The 22170-nt window shown below is 37.6% G+C and overlaps 3 protein-coding genes across 5 annotated transcripts; 1 reads left to right on the forward strand and 2 right to left on the reverse strand.

Annotated features, from left to right (window-relative positions):
• Positions 1-647: 647 nt before the first annotated feature.
• Positions 648-6608, reverse strand: LOC122418910 (uncharacterized). Of its 3 annotated transcripts, XM_043433034.1 has the most exons (8): positions 6336-6608; positions 6008-6220; positions 4551-5931; positions 4199-4392; positions 3990-4118; positions 1905-3187; positions 922-1070; positions 648-777 (listed from the first exon to the last, which is right to left on the reverse strand). In XM_043433034.1, coding segments are annotated over exons 1-8 (3399 nt in total). In that variant the 5' UTR covers positions 6384-6608; the 3' UTR covers positions 648-775. The 3 variants fall into 3 exon arrangements, with proteins under 3 accessions (XP_043288969.1, XP_043288968.1, XP_043288967.1); XM_043433033.1 differs by lacking the exon at positions 648-777 and having other exon boundaries at positions 878-1070; XM_043433032.1 differs by lacking the exons at positions 648-777; positions 922-1070 and having other exon boundaries at positions 1509-3187; positions 6336-6606.
• Positions 6609-7390: 782 nt separating this feature from the next.
• On the forward strand, positions 7391-11832 carry LOC122418916 (bifunctional purine biosynthesis protein ATIC). The gene is made up of 6 exons (XM_043433050.1): positions 7391-7687; positions 9116-9319; positions 9401-9689; positions 10077-10958; positions 11096-11360; positions 11542-11832. The coding sequence occupies exons 1-6, from the start codon at positions 7669-7671 to the stop codon at positions 11659-11661; spliced, it is 1779 nt and encodes a 592-aa protein (XP_043288985.1). The 5' UTR covers positions 7391-7668; the 3' UTR covers positions 11662-11832.
• A 41-nt stretch (positions 11833-11873) lies between these two features.
• LOC122418923 (methylthioribose-1-phosphate isomerase) lies at positions 11874-15269 on the reverse strand. The gene is made up of 5 exons (XM_043433076.1): positions 14707-15269; positions 13707-13942; positions 13199-13407; positions 12559-12767; positions 11874-12428 (listed from the first exon to the last, which is right to left on the reverse strand). The coding sequence occupies exons 1-5, from the start codon at positions 14836-14838 to the stop codon at positions 12138-12140; spliced, it is 1077 nt and encodes a 358-aa protein (XP_043289011.1). The 5' UTR covers positions 14839-15269; the 3' UTR covers positions 11874-12137.
• Between the last annotated feature and the right edge of the window lie 6901 nt (positions 15270-22170).

A 22170-nucleotide genomic window follows, 5' to 3' on the forward strand; every position in this document is an offset into this window, starting at 1 on the left:
GATGTTTAATGAGTTAATTATTGATTTCTCATGGCCGAACATTTTTGTCGAAAATAACTGGTTTAGGCATAAAATAAATATTCCATAGTTTCTTAGTTTTTTATTTCTGCAATGAGAAACACAATTTGCCATAAAATGAGTTTATTAATAATCAGTTGATCATACATTATGTTTGTTTTTTCATAGGCGGTGGTCCTGTCATCGGAGGAGGTGGTCCATTCATCGGTGGTCGCATTGGGCCCATGAGACCCATGGGTCCCATCATAGGTCCCATCGTGCCCATCATGGGTGGCCTCATTCCCATCATAGGTGGAAGAGGTCCATGGGGTCCCATCATCATTGGTCCACCCATATGGCCTGGTGGCGGCATCATGCCCACGCCTTGTGGTGGCACTCCCGGCCTTGGTCCTAAATTGGGTGGTGGTGGAATCGCAGCACCTTTGCTGGTGGCAAATGGATTAGAAGCTATTTTTCCTGCTTTGAATGCAGCTGTCGTTGCATCGATCAAATGCTGCGCTTGTTCTTCCATCCATTTTTGATAAAAATATTTTACATTATCCTTGTGTTTACGTCCTTGACAGTGTGTCTTTCTCACGCTTGGTGAATCGTGAGTCAAATACGTATCGCAATAGTCGCAATAATATTTCGGCATTTTCCTATAATTTGTTTGCTCTGCTTATGTCGGTGTGCTACTATGAACTTCAAATTCGATTTTCTTTGAGGTTATGCGTCCATTCGCTTGATATTCAAAGGAACGCCTCCGCTGAGTACTCAGTCCTGTCACAAAAAATTATAATTAAAAACTTTTCTTGAGACATTTAAATTGTCCGTAGTACTTACTCGTATTATTTAGAATTTAGAGCTCCGGTAATGGAGATTTACGTTATTTACAGTATTTATTTCAACGTAATGCCTGCGTACATATTTTACCGAACCGTTTGTTTTGATATGGATACATCCACTGAATAACTTGGGCTTGGGGCTCGTCACTTGGATCCCGTCCAATCGTTGTATTTTTTCTTCTAGAGAATTCCGTCACCACTGTCGAACCTCTTGCTGATTGGCTATTCCTGAAAAATCAAGAAGTTTCTCGATCGGTATCGTAGTATAGCACACAGTGATGTAAATGTTTAAGTTTAGTTAACAGCCGCTAGTGGCGCTTAATACCAATCATCGAACTATTTCTTCTTCTTCTTCAGTAGATTTCGGTGACCAATACCGACGAATAAAATTTTTTTTTCTATTCGATCAAATATCTCTATATACCTTATATACAAATTTGGTCAACAGATGTTAGGTATTGAGCTACTATAAAGTCACGTATTTTTTAAATCACCAGATCAAAAAATTATTCTCGTAAAATGAAGGCGCGAAAGCCTGTGAGCGAGTACGTTTCTTTTATGAGAATTTTAAAAATCTATAATTTCAGTACTGCGTTGAACTGCTCTGTTTTTTTCTTACCAACAGATTTTAGGAAACACCGTCGAGCATCAATAAAAAAAATGACGTTGATAAAGAAAATTTTTAACATACTTTATTAAACATTTTTCACGAACTCCAGAGAAAATTGGCATGAATCTACCTAGCGTTCGCCTCTCTTTTTTTTTTGCCTACTGAGTTTCTTAGGCAGTTGTTTTCGGTGCTTCGCCCGTTTAATAGCGTGTTGGAGCGATGTTATGTCATCAGTTCGAATGGAATTATTATCTATTTTAGCTCGGAGAGCATTCGCCATAGTGTGCAGATGTGGTAATTGTGAATTATCAGCTTTACCCATTGCGAGTTTTGCTAAACGTCGAAATATTTTTCTCTGACTTTTTTTTAATCTAGTGAGCAATTCACTTTTGGGATTTTTCTTGTGATTTCGTTTTCGCATTTTCGTTTGTTTGACAAAGTTCGATACTAACGTGTTTGACAGTTCAAGCGCTCCTAATGAATCAGTTGCAGTAAACATTCGGGAGCCATCTGAAGCGCAACCGTCAGTTTGATGAGCTGTATCAACCGGCCACGGACCTGCAGAATTATTGTTGCCGATGATACTTTCACCCGCATTGTCCAAAATTATTGGAGACGATTGTGAAGCATTCGTCGTAGAGAAATCTTGAGGGAGCGGTGGAACGTGATGGTCCATTGGATCTGCTGTTGATGTTGCGGCTTTCAAAGCTCGTGTTAGAACTTCAGAATCATGATACGTGAACATTTCGTTGTAGAGATATACAGCTTCCATGTATTGGCGAATACTGTAACTCTTAGAATTGGCTACTTGTTGAACCAGTTTCTGAAAATTACGAACAGTCACTTCGCCTCCTTCGACCCAAAATCGACCGTAGAGTGACATAACTAGTCGACTTCGAGTCTCCATCAACCTATCGAAAAGACATTGAAGTTTGTATGTGTTCCCCGCTGGCGATAAGTTCATTGTTGATGACGATAAATTAGAATTTTGAATAACGTTAAGACTTTTGCTATGAAGCTCTTTTGCCAGTTTGACGACAACCGTCAAAAATTTTTTTGGGTCTTTAGCAGATTCTAATTCGTTCAGCTTGTTCTTCAGTCTAACACGTGAACTTTTGAAATTGGTGTATGATAAGTAATCGTATTCCAAATACGGTTTTTCGAGGTCGGTACGAGTTAACCATTGCATCAAAATTTTCTCCACGCCGTGAAGAAGATCATGAGAAGCCGCTTGAACAACTAGGCGAGTGCCTTCTTCGGAATTTTGAGTTATTTTTACGTTGAATGTAAAATGGTTTAGCCATTTGAATATAAACGTAGGTGTTAAGCTCCCGCTTATTAATCCATCCAGATGAACGTTCGGCAATGTATCCAAACGTTTTGATACTAAGGTGAAGGTAGATGATACCGTCGTATCAAGATTGCCACATTGAAACAGTAAACGTGTTTCGGATCTCTCATCCGTAGATTGAATGATAGGAGTGGAGTTGTCCGGAACACTAACAACGTCAATGTTTCCACTCAAGTTTTCATCTTGATCAGGTTGAAATTCTGGATAAAAAGGACCTTCGGTGTAGCTGGAGACGAACATCGGTGTTGGGAAATGTTGCGACCATCGCAACTGGTTGCACATCGTTGAGTCGTGACCGCGCTTTGAGCAATTACAGCAACTTAGATGCTGTGGATCCTTCATAGTGTTTGATATGCTCCTGGGCGCAGGCAGTGTTTCAGTTGTCTAAGAACATGATAATAATTTATTGTAACGTGTGCTTATTGAATTCGTATTAACCCTTAGTGTGCACACCTTCACAGCGAGATCACCCGAGGGTCAAAATGACCTCGGGTCACTTTGACCTCAGGTCATTTTTGACATTGAATATCTCGGTAACTATACGCTTTTCGGAATAAAAGGTTTAGTCACTTTTTGCAGTGAATTGATCCAACTTTAAGGCTGCAAAGTCGGATTTCCAAAAAAATCTTTTTTCATTGCTCAAAAACGTGCTCAAAGTTGACAGTGCGCGTAAAAAGCACTTTCTCTCGTATAAATCTCTCGTAAAAAATTAAATTTTGAGTTTTTAAAAAAATCCTTACAGAGTTTTACAGACAAGGGTCCATGCTTTAAGGGGAAAATAGTCCACTTTGCAACCGTTCCAAAAAGTGTATTTATTTTGGAGTATGAAGTGGCTATGTACGTTATCCCCTCCCTACTTTTAGAGAGGGGATAACGATTTCTTAATATTGGGGATTTTACTTACGAGATGCTCATCTGTAAATGCTATTCATGTGAGAAAAAAATTTTGGGGTCAACCTGACCCCAGATGCACACTAAGGGTTAATTGGTAGAAAAAATCGTGAGGCCCAAAAAGTATTGGCAGAATTAATAATTATTTGATCAACTGAAAAGCGGTCTTTTCAACGCGTTAATAAATTTTTAATGAAAAAAAAACTTCGTTTCTTCGATTCTTAAGAGCATAAACGCTTTCCTTTGCTCAGAATAATAAAAAAAATGGTACTCTGCTGAATGGCGATTGACTTACAATGTTGTGAAATCTTCTCCATAAATCAGGACAATTTTGACGAGTATGCCCCACTCCGTGGCACATGTCACAGGCCAGTTTTGAGCAATGACAGCAAGTCTGCCGATACGACGTGTATTTACGACCACACTGGAAAAATGAATAATGATAATAAAAACACATTATTGGGGAGGAATTTTAAGAAGGATCAACGAGCAGAGCATCCTTACCGTAAGACACATTGTTTTAGGACATCGCGTTGCTGTATGGCCCTTCACTCCGCACATACTACAGCTTGGCGTTGTCGGTTGCTCTGGGCACCTGTTACCATGATGGTTTTCATTTCTGCAACGGAGGCATAGTCGACGTTTTTTTCCTCGAGGTATCAGATCCTCGTTCAATATCTTCCAATTGTTTGGATGTTCTACGAAACAATAAGTGGAGTTAAAAAAAACTAATAGAAATACGCACTCGGATGAAAATACTGGTCTGAAAATTCAAAAGGTTTCCTTGTGCATTTTCTAAAAAAAATATTTTGTAGATACGTATCTTTGTCGGGGTAGCAATTAATAACAAACTCACTTGGCATTTTACTTTGCATTACAGCCACGTTCATGTTTTCGCTGCCACAAGGACTGTCGTAGAAAGCCTGCATTTCTTTAGTCATCGGTTTGAAGAAATAATCTGTCAGTGAATTGCTTCCACTAGAGCAATTCGTATTTCGTTTTCTTCTTTTTTCTGGTGTCTCTGATGTATTACCTTCCTTTAGCGATCTCGACTCAGCGTCTTTTTGTCGTTTTCTTCTGGATTTTTCATTTCGCATTTCGCTATTTTCAATAAATGAATTGTTGGAATCGCTTTGTCGACAGTCAGTCGTTCTATCTGCAGTGTTAGTGCCACTAGAGTTATCTAGAGGCTCTTGATTCTGAGGTAAATCCTTATCGAAAGAATAAACTCCAGAAAACGTTGCTGAATCTCTTGTGGTGCCAGCTCGTCCACCTGATAGAGACCGCTCACGGTTTGTGTCCTTTTCAGTTGAACCGCTGACATCAAAGTTTTCTCTTCTTTCTAATCCATCATCCTCCAAACTCATAAAATCTCTTCGAGGGTCCGAACAATTGAGAATCAAATTAGTGTCGATGTCGCAAATGGTATCGCTGTTGTTTCCTTCAAGTATTTCAATGTTCTGTGACTCTCCGGGACTCTCATTAGTGCAATTAGTGTCTTTGTAGGAAGTCGATGGTTCATCGTATTCACAAGTAACCTTTTCTCCGGGTCTAACCTTCTTAGCTGCTTTGATAATATCCAGTTTGCCAGATCGCGAACGGTTTTTTTCCTTGCTTTCATTCAAGTCGCAATCTTCGTCCGAGTCTGGCAATTCAATCAAAGGCGGTTGAGCTTTGGGTGGAATCGGTACTTCCAATATTGAATCATCTGAGTCAGAGCTTATGCTCAATGTTTCACATTGAGCTTCTTTCAAACTTAGCTTCATTTTTTTCGAGATAATGCTGTATTTACTTGTTTCCGTATTTAAACTCGAATCATTCAGCAAGTCTTTGCATGTTTTCGGCTTCTTTGTACCAGAAGAAGCCTCTGCCGGTACTTGGTTTTTGGCTGTTTCCTTATTGTTTGCTTTTTCTTTTTGTGACTCAAGACGTTTTTCTGTTGCCTGACTCACATAAAACTCTGCGGGGTTTTTAATTCTATTTTTTCTTTTTGCAGCCCTTCCAGGTTTAGCTGCCAAATTTTTCAACGATGTATTTTCTGAATTAGACAACTCTTCAATTCCATTGGCTGTTTTTTCTTGTGGCAACCAAAGGTCTTTGCGAGCGAGAAGTCTTTGAGGCTTTGGAAAAGTTTTTGATGTGTTGTTCAATGTATTATTCTTCTTGTTACAAGGGTGTACATCCACAATCCTGGTATTTTTAGTCCCAAAATTTCCTTGTCCGGTGTTTGTTTTTATCTGCAAATAACGACTGTAAGAATGATCATAATCAATAACAAAAATCAGCCTGAATTGTATGATTTGGTTTGCTCACAGGTACGGTATTAGTGTTAAGGTTGTCAGCAGGTGTATCTGACGTTTCTTTTGACAACGATGGTGTCACGTTCTCACTGGCACTTAGACTTTCGGAAACCGTTTGTTCTGCCCCTTGATCTCCTTCGTAAGTTTCATTGGAAAAATAAATCTCAGCGTAAAGTCTAGCTTCTAACTCAGGATCACCGATTCCATCTCCAAATTCAGCAGATTTCTATCAAGTTGAACACTAAAGGAGTTAATCGGCTCGTGGATCGATGAGCTATCAAAGTCGAATTATATAAGAAAATGTTTTGATCAGGTTATGTGACATCCGTACATATATTTACCTCGCTTGCAATACCAGTATCATCCATGGCTCGATGCCATGTGTGCATCTAACGTTAACCCAGTCGCGACGAATCTCGCTTACTCGAAGAATTATTAATGCCAACTTACCAGTTTGTTTACAATATTTTTTACGAATTTTCGTCTCTATACGGTTTCATGCGTGAAACAATCAGAAAAAAACTAAACAATAAATGTGAAACAAAAAATGACGAAATTTCACAGGATTATCGTCGATCTTTGCGAGGTTTGGAGAAAAAGAGAACATCAGCGTTGTAAAGAATGTCGAACCCCGGAGTTGGGTCTGATTATAATTTCCAATTTCACCACTACTGTTGGCGCTGCAATCGACTGTTACTGAGTGAGGAATGCGGCGAAAGATGACTTCCGTAAACGTGGATTTTGGATTTTTTCGGTCTCAATCGTTTTCGAGCTCTTGTAAGTAATTGCGGGATCAATCAAACGACGTTTGACAAAAATTATGGTCGTGAACTATGAGTGGCAGTATTGAGAGCAAAATCGCGAGAACCGATTCGGTGCAACAATATTGAATAAAGTCGAATTAAATACCGCATTAAATTGAATATTTTTGCAGGAATGGTTTTAAATCTTAGACTTTAACTGTAATTTCCAGCAAACATCAATTATAATTAATCCAACAACCACCCACAAGACAAATGATTTTACATTGAAATCAATCAAAAAAACCTGAAATTAGTCAGTCACGATCGTGAAATTCATCATTATGAATGAATAATGATGTCTTTTTTTCATACAGAACAGATATTCTTGAATAATGGGAATGGTGGCTCGGTCAAATGGTTGCACACTGTATTAGTAATATCTGGTAATATCAGAGTGTGATAGTTTTATCAAAGGAGTTAAAGAAAAGTGTGATAGTTCAGCCGGTGTATAGACACATGTATTTTATTCAACGAAATAGAGGAGAGCTAATTTTTTAGCAAATAATTTAAACCTTGTAAGAACGTGCCCTTTCTAGCTCCCAAAAATACATAATTGACAAAAATAAATCATTTTTTATAAGCGACGACGGATCGACGGATGTGACGTTCGGAAAGCAGTGTTCTCATTGGTTATTCCTTTATCGCTCATCACGCGCGGTGGTGGGAAGTTCATGGTAGTGGGAGCTTTAACAGACGTGGGAATTTTCGGACTGGACAATGAACTTTTAATCTTTTAAACAGCAAGCAGAAACTCATCATTCATTGAGGCGAAAGCACACACATTTCTTCAGTTACTGTCGAACCAGCCCATTTGAAAGATTTGTACTGTGGATTAATTACTTGCATATTTTTAACAAAAAACGTGGACGAAATGCCTGGAGGAAAACTAGGTGAGTCTTGTTTCGAATTTTTATTTATCCTTTTACTACTAATTACTTATAAGCACTCCACGTTGCTGGTTTCGTGAGATCCTGTGATGAATTAATGCGAAATAAACCTAAAACCAAATTTTTCAATATCAATAAAAAATCAAACTCGGTTTTATCCATGACAGAACTATTTTCAAAATATTAAACTAAGTTCAGACTACGTTCAACGAACGGTTCTTCGCGTTAGAGAAAATGCCGGTTCCTGTACGTTGAGAGTTCGGGCAGAAAACCACGTGCTGTCACATGGCCGGCATTGTTTAGACTCATTCTTATTTTTTTACACAAATCGAACTTACATAGTGGTCGGCATATAATTGAAACAGTATTTTATTTTTCGGAAGATCAATCATGAAATTTTGTTAATAACTCCAATTTAAAAAAACATTACACGTCTGGCACTCGTTCGGGAAGTGGGATCAGAAGCCTGTTGGTTATTGAAATAAAATGTAAGTGGCATTGTGTGCACTTTATTCTTCAGTGTGATTATAAAATTCTGAGATAACAATGCAAAGATGAATCCTAAGTATTCAAGTTAATCACATTAACGAAATGCATATGAAATTTTTTTATATTGTTAATGAAACTTGAAATGTGAAATATAAATTTATGAATCGGTCGTCTTACCACTATGAATTCATTCTTAAGTAATACAGAAAAAAAAAAAATTTTATCTCAAAGTATACATAAAAGTAATAATATTGCATCCCAGTGATGCAAAATATGAAGCAATTATTTTCAAAGCACTTTATCACTAAATTTACATAATTCAAGCCACTGGGGGGCAGAGATAAGCGAACTTCTCGACATTGCTCAATTTAAACTTCTTGAAAATAGTTATGTTATTTCAAAATTGTTTTTCACTCCCACTGAAAATATTGTGTAACAATTTGTGCTTCAATTGCCGGAATATATATTTTTTTTATACAATTACACAATGATGACAATCTTAAGCAAAGGGAAAATATTTGTTACTATTAGTTACTATTCAGGATCGTTACAGATCTACAAGTTGCAACATTTAACGCTGCAAATATTTTGAGGATTTTTTTTTAACGTTTCACCAATAGAATATCATGGGAGATATAGACAAAAAATTGTTTTCAAAAAATTTTGTCATTCAAAAATGTGTCTGACAACTGTAAAAATAAAAGTTTTGTGTTTGCGCAGCACGAAAGTAATCAATTGAAAAAAGAAAATGAGTACAGACATTAAACCGTCATGGTATAAAATGCCACATTTGCATTTTATCAACTCCTTTCTGTTGCTCGAATCAGCTGGGAGTCTCATATCGTAAACACACTCCAATTATAGTGTTTTAATCAATAAATGTGCTTATCATATCTTCCTTCTTAAATTCAAAAAACATTAAAAAACTTGTATTTTTTCCAGCTTTGTTGAGTGTTTCTGACAAAACTCATCTTCTACCATTCGCTCAGAAGTTGGATAAGCTTGGTTTCACACTAGTTGCATCCGGTGGTACTGCCAAATCACTCAGAGATGCTGGTCTTGCACCGAAGGATGTGTCCGATATTACAGGTGCACCGGAAATGTTGGGAGGTCGAGTCAAGACTCTCCATCCTGCTGTCCATGCAGGTTATGATATTCCATGCTATAGTCGTTTAGACAACAAAATGACGAGAAAAATAATATTAAAGTCAAAGTTATTTCCTACAGGTATTTTAGCACGATCGACTGCTGCTGATTGCGCAGACTTGGACAAGCAAAATTTCGATTTTGTTCAAATTGTAGTATGCAATTTATATCCTTTTGTAAACACGGTCAGCAAGCCCGGTGTCACTATCGAAGATGCCGTTGAGAACATCGATATCGGGGGTGTTACTCTTTTACGGGCTGCTGCAAAGAATCATGCCAGGGTTACGGTAATCTGTGACCCCAGTGATTACGAAAAGGTCGTGGGTGAACTCGAAATCTCTGCTGACAAAGATACGTCGCTTGCCACTAGGTATAAATATTTATCAATATGCTTCGATATTTTTTATTTGCAAATTCGAAAAAGATTGTGTTCAATCGGTGCGTTTTTGCATATGAAACAACAAAACACGTGAAAACGCTTCCAAAGAGTAGCAATTTTTCAAATATAAACAATCTTTTACATGGTGGCTTTTAAGTGTCAAAATTCTATAAAAGATTTGCGAAAAGGTATGATTTTGAAACTGATTTCGAAACGATATCGAACTGATGGGAAACTTTTACTTTTTACAACCCAAAATATTTGAATTTTAATAGCCTGCTGTTAGTACTCCATTTTCGAGCTACAACGCAGCTGAAATTAGAGGCGATTGCGTAATTCTCTGAATCAAAGTAATTTATGGTGCAAACATTTTTACAGGCAATCTTTGGCACTGAAAGCATTTACTCACACAGCTGAGTACGACAACGCAATATCGGATTATTTCCGAAAGCAGTACAGTGGAGGTGTATCTCAATTGACACTTCGTTATGGAATGAATCCTCATCAGAAACCGGCGCAAATATTTACTACTTTGGAAAAGCTTCCTATCACCGTGGTGAACGGTTCTCCGGGTTTTATCAATTTGTGCGATGCGTTGAACGCTTATCAATTGGTGAAGGAACTGAAGAGTTCACTAGGTTTGTCGGCGGCGACCTCGTTCAAGCACGTGAGTCCTGCTGGAGCTGCTGTTGGAATACCACTGGATCAAGTTCAAGCAAAGCTTTGTCAAGTCGACGATTTGATCGAGCAATTAACGCCACTGGCCTCAGCCTACGCACGTGCGCGCGGTGCTGATCGCATGTCGAGTTTCGGTGATTTTGTCGCTCTCTCCGACGAATGCGATGCCATTACCGCGAAAATTATTTCTCGCGAAGTTTCCGACGGCATCATCGCTCCCGGTTACACGGACGAAGCTCTGCAGCTCTTGAGAAAAAAGAAAAATGGCTCTTACTGCGTTATCCAAATCGATCCGAATTACGAACCAACCCCGATCGAGCGCAAAGTATTGTTCGGCTTGACTCTTGAACAACAACGCAACAACGCTGTTATCGATAAATCAACTTTTGCCAATACTGTTACCAACAACAAACAATTGTCCGAAGAAGCACTCAGAGATCTCATCGTCGCGACTATAGCTGTCAAATACACTCAGAGCAATTCAGTCTGTTACGCCAAGGACGGACAGGTCATTGGAATTGGCGCAGGACAACAATCTCGTATTCATTGCACGAGACTCGCTGGGGACAAAGCCGATAATTGGTTTGTCCTGATTTCATTACTCATTTAATCGTTTCAAAATGTGATCACTTTATTTTTCACATCGAAATTCTTTTTGTAGCAAAGTGCAAAAAGATAAAAATTTATCGAAATCTTGAGCAGCCGATGTTTTTTTAAAGGTGGCTCCGTCAACATCCCAAAGTGACTGGAATGAAATTCAAGAAAGGTGTGAAACGTGCAGAAATTGCAAACGCTATAGATAACTATGTGAATGGATCTATTGGAAAGGACATGGACGAAGCAGCTTGGGCAGCTTTCTACGAAGTCGTTCCAGATAAATTAACGGAACAGGAAAGAATTGATTGGGCTAAAAAATTGGACGGTGTTGCCGTGAGCAGTGACGCATTCTTTCCTTTCAGGGACAATGTCGACAGGGCTAGATTGGTGAGACCTTGTTTCTGCCTTAGCTGCTCTTCGTATATTTGAAAGTCAAAGCAAATCAGTGTGACTCTGAGCATACCAATCGGGCACATTTTCTATTTCGTTAATTTGAGAATTATTCAAACGGAAAAAGAAACCATTTCTGAAATTATTCCTGTTACATCGTTGTTATTTCACTTTATAGAGCGGAGCTCGTTACATCGGAAGTCCAGCTGGTTCGACGAATGATCAAGCAGTAATCGATGCTTGCAACGAACACAACATAATTTTGGCTCACACCAATGTGAGGTTGTTCCATCACTGAGTCAACTGACGAATTCCATGATTTACGAATTTTTTAACAATTGTGAACGCAATATTTACATTGACTGTTATACGAATGTGGCAAAATATCTATTTTTCATACGACTCATATACTTATCCACGAAGAATCAAAATATTTTCGTACCGAGCAATAAACATTTTATTACGTTTATGATTATGGTATCAATTGAAAATATATTTCTTTCTCCATCATTTCTCCATTAATGGTTTATTAACATCAATACGTTATTTATAAAAATACATAATCGGTCTTGGAAACTTGAACTGGTTTTTCAATCGGTTAATTGATTCATTCATCGAGATGAGTTACAGTGCACAACGATAGCGTTGCAGAAATACAAATGTTGACTTCTTCATGCATGGGTTGAGCTGCGTTCACCTTCAGTTGAGATTATTTTTATAAAATTTTCGAATTCTGAGTGGCTCCAATGTTTTATCATTGTATTTGTAAAGATCTCAGTCTTTTTTGGCACATTCCATTGTTCGAAGAGTTTTCAAATCCTCGGGCTTATACACTCCGATTTCCGTGATTATACCCGTAATAAGATCTGCTGGAGTTATATCAAAAGCTGGATTCCAGCACGATATTCCGTTCGCGGCAATTCGTTGATCATAAATGTGAGTCATCTCGCGTTCTGGGCGTTCTTCGATTGGGATAAGATCACCACTGGAAAGCTGCAAGTCAATAGAGGTTCGAGGTGCTGCGACGTAAAATGGTACACCGTGATATTTCGCAATAATAGCAATCTGTGAACAAGTATTTATGATAATTAGTCTGTGATTTATTTTCAAGGAATTGAAATATAAACGTTTCGTATTATTGAAATCAAGTTCTTCTCTTGATCAATAAAAACTCAATATTAAAATTGGATCTGACCTGGTAAGTTCCAATTTTATTGGCAGTGTCTCCATTAGCAGCTACTCGGTCTGCTCCAACGACAACGGCAGATATTTTTCTCGATTTAACGAGAGCAGCAACCATGTCATCGCAAATTAATGTTCCCGGTATTTTGTCGTGCACCAATTCATACGCTGTCAAGCGTGCACCTTGATTGTACGGTCTCGTTTCTGTGCAGTACACGTGTTCTGGAAAGCATTGAAATAGCATATAAATTTTCATTTTTCTAATCTCTTGTCAAACATGACGAGATTTTTCATTTTAATTTCCAATCTTTTGTCAATTTATTGAAGTGAAATATTTTCGTGCTTAATTTTTTGGAATTTTTTAACATCATTGCCATTTGCGAGCCGTCTTCAATTTTCAAACTTGCAAATTACTTCCGTACTTTGCCATTGTTCAACGAATTTCACAGAGCGACTCATGAATCAACAAAGATGAAAAGCCAAGATAATTAATCATCATTGCAGACTCGAATGGAAAAGAAGTGGAAAATTGAACGACGTGAGAAAACAAAAGTAATGATGCAAAAATGAAAAATATTTATTTCAATCTTCGATGGATTTTGTCGAGTTGATGAGATTCTATCGAGAATTTGAGCTCTTTCTAGGAAACTAACCGAGTCTTTTCTTGTTTTGGAGCGATCGCACAACACCAAGTGCAGTCCCATAGCCAGCAGTTGCAAGACTACCTGTGTTGCAGTGAGTTAAAACTCGTACCAAGCTATCTTCAGAGACGCTTTTCAATATTTCGTCAGCTCCATAATCGCCGATTGATTTATTGTCAGCAATGTCTTTCTCCAGCATGGAATCAATTTCTTTGAGGAATCTGTAAAAAGCAATGTTATAAAGTTTTTTACTTAATTACTGGCAAACTAGAAATTCAAAGTCAATTATGCGTATGACACACATAAATTAGCTCTAGATTTGGGTTATGAAAATAGAGTATTTTTTCTGTTTTCGGTTTTCAAAACATTAATCGAAATATAAAATCCAAACAAAAATAAAAAATCAAGGAACATGACATATTTCCTTGGACCCCTTTGATTAGAAAAAAAAGTGAAGAAAAATTCTGTTTAAAAAGCACCCTGAACTTACGGTTGCTATGAACATTGGCAAGCTTCTTACTTCTCACTCATTTGGCTAACGGACACACTGTCATCTGTGCTGAGTGCATTGGCCACATCGATGAGAGCTTCCGCTGCTCTTTTGATGTTCACAGCAGTGGGCCTCGCAGAAACTAAATAGTTTAATTTTCCTTCAATTTCACTGCGCAAACTGCTCTTGTCATCAAAATTTTCATTTCTTAGTTCAACAGCTAAGCTCAAGCAGCCGACGATTGCAATTGCAGGGGCTCCTCGAACCTGGAAGTCAAATCGTGCTTTGATGTGCATCGTTTCTAAATAGTAAAACTCCTCATTTCTAGAGTCAAGATTCAATCAAAACGTTTGTACTGAAATTGAGCTAAATAAAGAAAAATTTGACGAGGAGATGACAAGAAATAGTGAAAACTAAAAATGATTCAAAAAATTATGAGAAAGAGAATCATGACTTGTTAAATTATTCTAAGAACATTTTTATTCGTTGAGTGTGTGCTATTTCGAATTTTCATTTAAATCTTTCGATAGCAAATCTCTCATTGACAAAATTTACAACCCTGTAACAAAAATCGCAGAATAAAGTTGCCAATTTTTTGCAACTCCAAAAATGCGAAAAAATGAATACTGCAACTGCAAAATTCATAGTAGAGAAATTTAAATTTATTCATATTTGATAAAGTCTGAAAAATTTTTTATAGTTACACCGAAACCCTTTCAAATAACAATAAAAATAAAGATTTTGTCACGTCAAAATTCGAGCTGTACTTGAAAAAATTAGATGATCGCAATGGAATAACAATGTTCACTCTACGATTCAATCAAGGAGAAACATAATTTGTTAAAAAAAATTTCATATTACAATTTGCAAGGAAATATATAACCATGCCGCGATGACCACACTTTATACGACTAACGCGAAACCGGCACGTCATTTTCGCGTAAACACCATATAATCAGACACATTAATGACATGTATATGCCAATTTTTCTGGGAAAGTAAAATAATTAAAAGAATCATGAAAGCATACCTGCATTTTGTTGATAACTTTCCATCCGTCCTCAACCCCGTTGACGACGACGTACCTCGAAATCGCCGGTAGTAGTATTTGATCGAGAACTTCGAGTTTTCCATTTTCCCATTTAATAGCTTGCAAGGTCATCGTTTAACTCGCCGGATATTTAACGCAAAGTATAAAGGAACCGACGATGTAGGAAGAAACGAAAGGCGATAAACTGTATTTTACCAAATAAATTGAAACGTTTGGAATTTGTTGATTTTCTAACGTATAAATAAACGCAATATGTTTCACTTGGTCTGATGCAGACGCAGTACTATCTGCCACTATCTCTGATCGGAGTCCAAACTTGCGATAAACGGATCACGGAGCAGGAGGCATATGGGGAGGAAGGAGTCACCACTGCGCACTCGCCAGCGTATTATTTTTTTGGTGTGGTAAGCATGACTGCAAATGTGTGCTTTAGCTTGGGACTATGGGATTGTGTATACTGTATACGAGTGATACGAGTGACAACAGTTGAAACAAAAAAGAAAAAAGAATGCGGCGACAACATGAATTACGCGTCATCTATGCTCAAACATGTCACCGAATACAGATAATTGAAATTTATTTCTCTGATGCTTGTGAAGGTCGTGAACCGCATTGTGAAGTCTAGCTTTTTCTCGAGAGTCCTATTTATCAATCATGCACAAAAAAGCCGTGCATGCGTTCAGAATTATTTAAACAAGAAATATATATTGCAAATCCTTGGCTTTCAGTTATTCCCACTAAAAATATATCTCCATGTGTCATTATAGCTCCACAATCTTTCGAAACATATTTTCGATAAATATAAAAAAATAACACACGCACATATTATAATAAATGTCCCAACAAAATTAAGCAGAATCCACGCGTCGATGTATTACGTTCCAAAAATGAGGTTATATAATATGGAAACACCTTTGAGCGCGAGAAATACTAAAATATATTTCACCTTTCGAGAACGCGACTCATCATTTTTGCAGCAACACAACCGAAAGACATGGAATGTGCCTTCGTGAGTACACCAATCCAGAAGCGAGGGGTAACTTTTTGCAGTTTTTTTTTCTCAGACGAAAGTGAGAAGAGCGTAACGCGTACGTACAATAATAAAAGTACTCAGAAGATTACACAAATTCATATTCATTTTAATTAAATATATCTATATACATTATAAGTACATCATAGTACAATTATCATTTATAGTTAACTGTACAACAGTAGCACTTTCAATACTGTTCACAAAAATACATTGCATATAAGTAACCATAATAACAATTATTATTATTATTGATATTGTTATAAGTACCGAGAATATTGTTTAATGATAATAATAATGAGATAATTTGAGTACAGAATTATCAGTAAAACGCAGTAAAAATATCAAAGCTCATGTTTTTTTTATTTTCGAATCTTTAATTATCGAGAGAAAAAATGTAGTGTCGACGGTTTAAACTCGAAAAATCGTCCTTATTGCGCCCCGCTCTCGGGACAATTCACACCGATTACTGTACAAAAAAATGAGAGCGTGCGAACCGTACGATTAATCGAATCCTTTGAAAAGATGAGCTTTGATGCGTCGAGTTTGTGTTTTGGGCAATATGTACAGGCTCCATTTTCATAGCTATCTTTCTAAAGCACCTTCGGACTCGAGCAAATAAATAAGTGAAATGAGTGGTTCGTCACACGGATTGGAAGTTCGTATCGTTGTAATACGAATAATTATAATAATATGATTTGTAAATTAATTGAGAGTGTTCGAATGAATTTTTGAAAATGACATATTTGGATTTTGGAAGTTTAAAAAATTTCGAATGACGAAAGTTCGAAAAAAAGCTTCATTGTGCTTCGACGATACGAATTTCAGTGAAATTTCTTGCTTCTGATCAAGTTGTTGATTTTCGCATCAGGCTACTTGACTTACGGTCTCAATTTTACTTTAGAAATAGCCAATAGCGAGGTGCTGTTAGGCCGATTAGAAAGTGAGCCAATACTGTGCTTGCAACGAATTAATGGAAAAAGTTGACGAGCATATTTGACGTGTTTGAATAAAATAGTAGCCCAAATGCTGGGAGAAACAGATTCAGCAAGAATGAAAAGGGCGAAATGAACATGGAAGAAAACGCGAACAAGACTGTTGACGAAAAATATAGAATTTTTTTCGTTTCGAAAAATGTTGAATTTTTTTCCAACATAACCTCTAACGCCCCATTTTGCCACCGCTCTCCCATACTTCATTTTCAAGCTCACGATTGCTCTGAGATAGCCATCGAGTTTTAAAAGTTCAACGACGAGAAACACGAGCAGTGCTTCGCAATTATTAAAAATCGATTCGTAAGAAAAAGTCCTTTCAATTGGTACGAGGTTGAAAACTGATTCGTTGCTCAACAGATTTTCCCCCTCTTTCTCCTTTTCGCTCTTTCTCACCCTATTGAAGGACACAAATGTCATTAATATTGCTGATTAAAACATCAGGCTCCACATCAGATTACAGATTCAAAAAATGTCTGCTTTAATATTCTAAAACCCAGCAGATTTGTAGGGCAAAGACGGAAGGGTTTGAAGAAAACATTGATTTCTCGAGGCGAGTGCCTTTCAAATTTCGGTATGAACAAGAGAGCCGTTACAAAATCAAGTGGCGACACCTAGTTTGCTAATCGAGCGTTTCGGGTGCGCTTTTCGTTACCAACGGTGAAATGACAGACGAGAAATTTGAGGTTAGAGTAAGAAGACTTGCTGACGATTTGGTTTGTTATATTCTCTTGGTCGAAACGTTGAGCAAAGTTTGAACATAAAAAAGAAACAAAATAAAACAAGCAGGTAATTTTTGTTTCGAGAGAGAAAAACTCGGGCGCTTTTCCTCCAACAAAATAAATCGCCTCCCAAGAGAAATTACAAAGAGATTGTCATCACCTTGACCGCGTATCATTTCACCGTACGAGTAATGAATTATGATCTGACCACAAATGCAATTTAGCTCGTTTCAATTCTTGTATATTTTTGCAAATATTACAATTTCGTTATATAATCTTCTTTATTTCATTTTTATTAATAGTAAGCTTCGATATAATTCATTGAAAGTGATGGTTATAGCGTTCGAAAAATATTTGTTTGATAACTTAAAATATGAAAATCTCGTAATATACGAGAGCATAATTTGTCTCGATAAGGTAATAAAGGCTATTGCCGTAACCACCATGAGTGTGAGCAAGGGATCAGGTGCTTTTGTGGTATAAAAGTTCGCCTCGTAGCGATGCAACGAAATTTTAGTCCACTTTTTATATTCCTCAATTCACAATGAGAACATGGTAAAATTTTTGCAAATGACGTTGGGCCTGGAATATCAAGGTAAACGCGTCAAAAAGTTGACGAATTGTTCATACCTTACATAACCTGGAAAAAAATGACGATCGATGCGAAACGAAGGGAGAAAAATTTCGCTGCATTTTGACGATGCAAACTAAAATATCGTGTGCTTCTTGTGAAAGTGTTTGATCATGTACAGTGAGATACTCGCGCGGCGAGCCGGTCATAAAATAGTCCGCCGTTGAAGCGGGCTCTCCGGGAGATTTGATCCGACGCTGACAATTCCACACGAGTTATCGTACAATAGATTAAATTTGGTAAAAGGTCGCAGTCGCTAGCGACGGATTATTGGATTATATATCTACAAGTATACGTCGCTGACGCTCCATAGCTATACAACGATCAAAAATACGGAATAAATCTCTGCAGACATTATTCGGAAAGAACAGGGGACTGTGAATAAGAATTCGTACGCTCCAACGTAGCGAGCGCGGTTAGCTTTAAAATGAAGAATCTCGAATAAAAGAAATTCGATGGATTATGGAAAGAATAAACTGCGACATATTACTACGACGAATAGTGACGACAATCGATGAGTTTTATATATCTCTGTATTACAATTACCTTAAGATCGGTTTTGACGATGAATTTATAAATCTGTTGATAATTATTTCCTCCACTGTTGCGTACGATGAATTTCTTACGTTTTTAATTATTATTATTATTATTATTATTATTTCTGTTATCATTTATTATATTTATTTCATTTTGCTAATTTTCTCTCGAGGCTCGTGCACTCGTGTACACTTTCTCGATGCGGAGCGCTTAAGTACCACCGATAGATACGACATTGACATTTTGATATCGATAAAAATGTTAGTTATTACATCAAGTGGATTACAATGAGGAACAGCAGCTGGAACCGTCGATCATCATAATGGTATTCGGATGTGTACCATTCTCGTTTATTTACCCTTTTCTTTTCATCGTTTTCTTACATCTATCGATTGCCAATGCGTATAATATAATTCTTCTCCATTTTTTGTCGTTATTTGGCACCGAGTTTCGCACAAAAACAGATGCTACACGACGACAAAAATACGTTATGGGTTTTAAACATCTCCGTATCGGAGATGATATATTCGTGTCTGTTCGATTTTTTATTCACGCAAAATCTCTCACGCTTGACGACGGTATTGCAGGAAAATTTGCCAAGTGTTTGAATAGGTGATGAGTGATGTTCAGCAACACGTCCATTTCGTAGAGATAAAAAATTAGGAACCTTCAATTTAATCGGATGAAACGATCATCGTTTTATAATTATCTCACTTTTCACCTCTCATTTAATGAAGTTTCATTAGCCATTATTTTAAGATTTGAATTCGGATTCGATAATACGATATTCGATGTACTTTTTATATTGGACTTTTGACGAGCACTTGATATGCTAATTGCAGCATTAGCGTTCACCGTGCGACTGAACTGGGAAAAAAACGGTTTTTTCATCGAACAAAGTGCTATTCGGTTGGGTTGAGCGATGGTGGAGCCACCTGTGTTTTCACTCGGTGAACTTAACCCCTCGTTCGACCCACCGTTTCTCAATTAACTCGGGATTATGGGTCAGTCGATTGCCTGCCACCGTGAGGACGAAGAGTACTAATCGCAAACTTCGAAAGTGAAATTCCTCCGGATGGTTCACGACCGAATGCAAAAAAACCGTCAGCCCATTTTTGCCATCGGTCTGCGTGGACCAAACGAGTTTTTTTGTAATCGGTTCAACAGTCTCGAAGAATTTGAAGTTAGAAAATTCGAAGTGAGGTCGGCTGACTCATCAATCTTTTCACTGGGGTTTCACTCGATGAACAATTTTTGTTTTCCAGTCCATTTTTTCGCTCGTTTTTTTATTTGACATACTATATCCTCCCAATGTGTTTTTTTACATTTATTACTATTTAGAGTATTTATAAATGGGTGAGTATTTGCGTGTGTGTTCGTGAGTGTTGTGTGGCTGCTCAGAGCGTGCCGATGGCTTTTTTGTGTGCGGGTAATCCAGCAACTCGCTTTGCGTCGAGCCTCCGGGTCGGAACGTTTTTTTTTCCCATTTAGAATCTTTATCTTCGTGCACGAACTCGATGCAAATTGTTATTAAATTTCTTAAATTAAGTATGACGAAAGTTTTTTTTTTCAAACGAGGATTCACATTAGTGTATAAATTGCGGTGACGATTTTATTCCGTTTTTGTGACTTAACTGCGATTTGGTCCCGGAAAAAGCTGGAGAAAGTTCGTTGCAAACTAATATGCTCACAACTGCACCGAAAACTTTGCCAAAATTATAAAAAATCCTCGTGAAAATCACACTCGGAACGTGTCCGACAAAGATTAAACCTTATGTGAAATTTTGCAAACGTTAAAGTCAGGTTTTTATGAAACTCTACAACTTTCGAACTCTCCTGCTCATCAGGCTCTGCCGTCATAGGTTAATGACGTTCCGGCTGACGCAGATGTGGGTGGAGCTAAAAGTTACCATAATTTCTTGCGCGAGTTCTGAAATGATCCTCGACCTAGTCTCTAGTCACGTTTTCATGAAAATTATCGAATTTTTAGCCTTCTAACGAAAATGTCTCTCGATCCGTATTGAAAATGCGATTTGCCTATTTTTTTTGTTCTTCGATTTGTTAAATTACAAAAATGAGGTCAGTTTTCTAAAAAAAACTTATCAACAAAAAATACGAGACATTTTCTCTCCTTTGGAAGTAAAAGTGCAAGATAAATAGGCTCTCATTGGAATTATAATTACGAGAATAAACGATTTTCTTACAGGACAAAAAAAGGAATCGACGATGGTTTGGAAATTTCGAGTACGCATAACAATAATGAGTTTTGCTTTGTTCACTTGGATTAGTACGTTTTTGAGAAAAATGACCGAGCATAGAAATCTCAAGTGTCGAAGAGCCGCGTGCGTATTTGTTAGCCACCGAGTTTGCGATAATTCGCAGTTTTTCACAGTCGACTGTGAAAAAACTTTTGCCATTGAATTTTAATAATTTTCGATAAAATGCAAAGTAGGAAAGGGCTCATCAAAAATGCTCTCAATTTGATTAAAAATTCGCAACCAAATTCAACTGATTTAAGAATTCCACCTCGAATTGGGAAAAAAAATGACTTTACGATCTCATCGGAATATGATTTGCGCGTAAACTCGTATGTGACCCGAAAGAAGCGGTTTTAGGTTATAAACGTGTTGTCGCCCGGATTATTTTTCGTCGGAGTGTACACGGAGTTGAACGTTATTCGTTTTTCAGAGCCCCAACAGAATTCGTGTAAAAAGTATGAAGCCGTGCAATAACTTCGGGTTTTCGACACTCTTAACGTCGTTCGAAAGTTCACTATTGAATTACGCGTGCAGCCGAATTTAGGCTTTTCGAACAATGATCCCAAATTGCAGTCACCACCATCAAACTTTACGCGACACAGAGCACCGGTCGACACTTTCATCTCGAATAACAACTTTATACCAGAATGAGGCGGTTAAAGATTTCTATTCAAATGCAATTGCACTCCTCTCGAACTGAGCTACGCTTTGAGAGTATAAACTACCCGTGGGAAAAAAAAACCGGGAATTTTGTGTCTCGGGTTTTCGTTTAATATCGAAAAGGACTTAATAACGTTTTTTCAAACGGCTGCGCAACGGATCTACGCATCGAAACTAACCGCGGTCGATTCGTCATCCTTTACCAGATTTCGTGCCAAAATTGATGGGAGCAAATTATTCTCCGAAATGTACAATTATTTATTAATGTGGGTCCTCGATGCAGCTGATTTCATTCCCGAACTTTCACTCCGCAGCCCAAAAAATATTTCACGAGAGTATCTCAAAAATTATTATGCGCGACGCCATTTTGAATCCGATGTTTCAAATTTTGCACACCGGAGCCACTGAGCCGGTTGGAAAAAGAACCGTGGCATCACGTCCAACGAATTATGGATCAAAATCGTCACACTGAAAAAAAAATGTTCATCGAACAAAATCCATTCGGTTAGACAGTAACGAAGCGGATTTGACTTTTTTTTGTGAAGTGTCAATTGACCGAGTTAATTCGACAAATAGAGCAGTAGAATCCACCATATATTGGTCCAGCAGAATC

The sequence above is a fragment of the Venturia canescens genome, chromosome 1 (assembly GCF_019457755.1).
Source record: "Venturia canescens isolate UGA chromosome 1, ASM1945775v1, whole genome shotgun sequence".
Classification (NCBI taxonomy): domain Eukaryota; kingdom Metazoa; phylum Arthropoda; class Insecta; order Hymenoptera; family Ichneumonidae; genus Venturia; species Venturia canescens.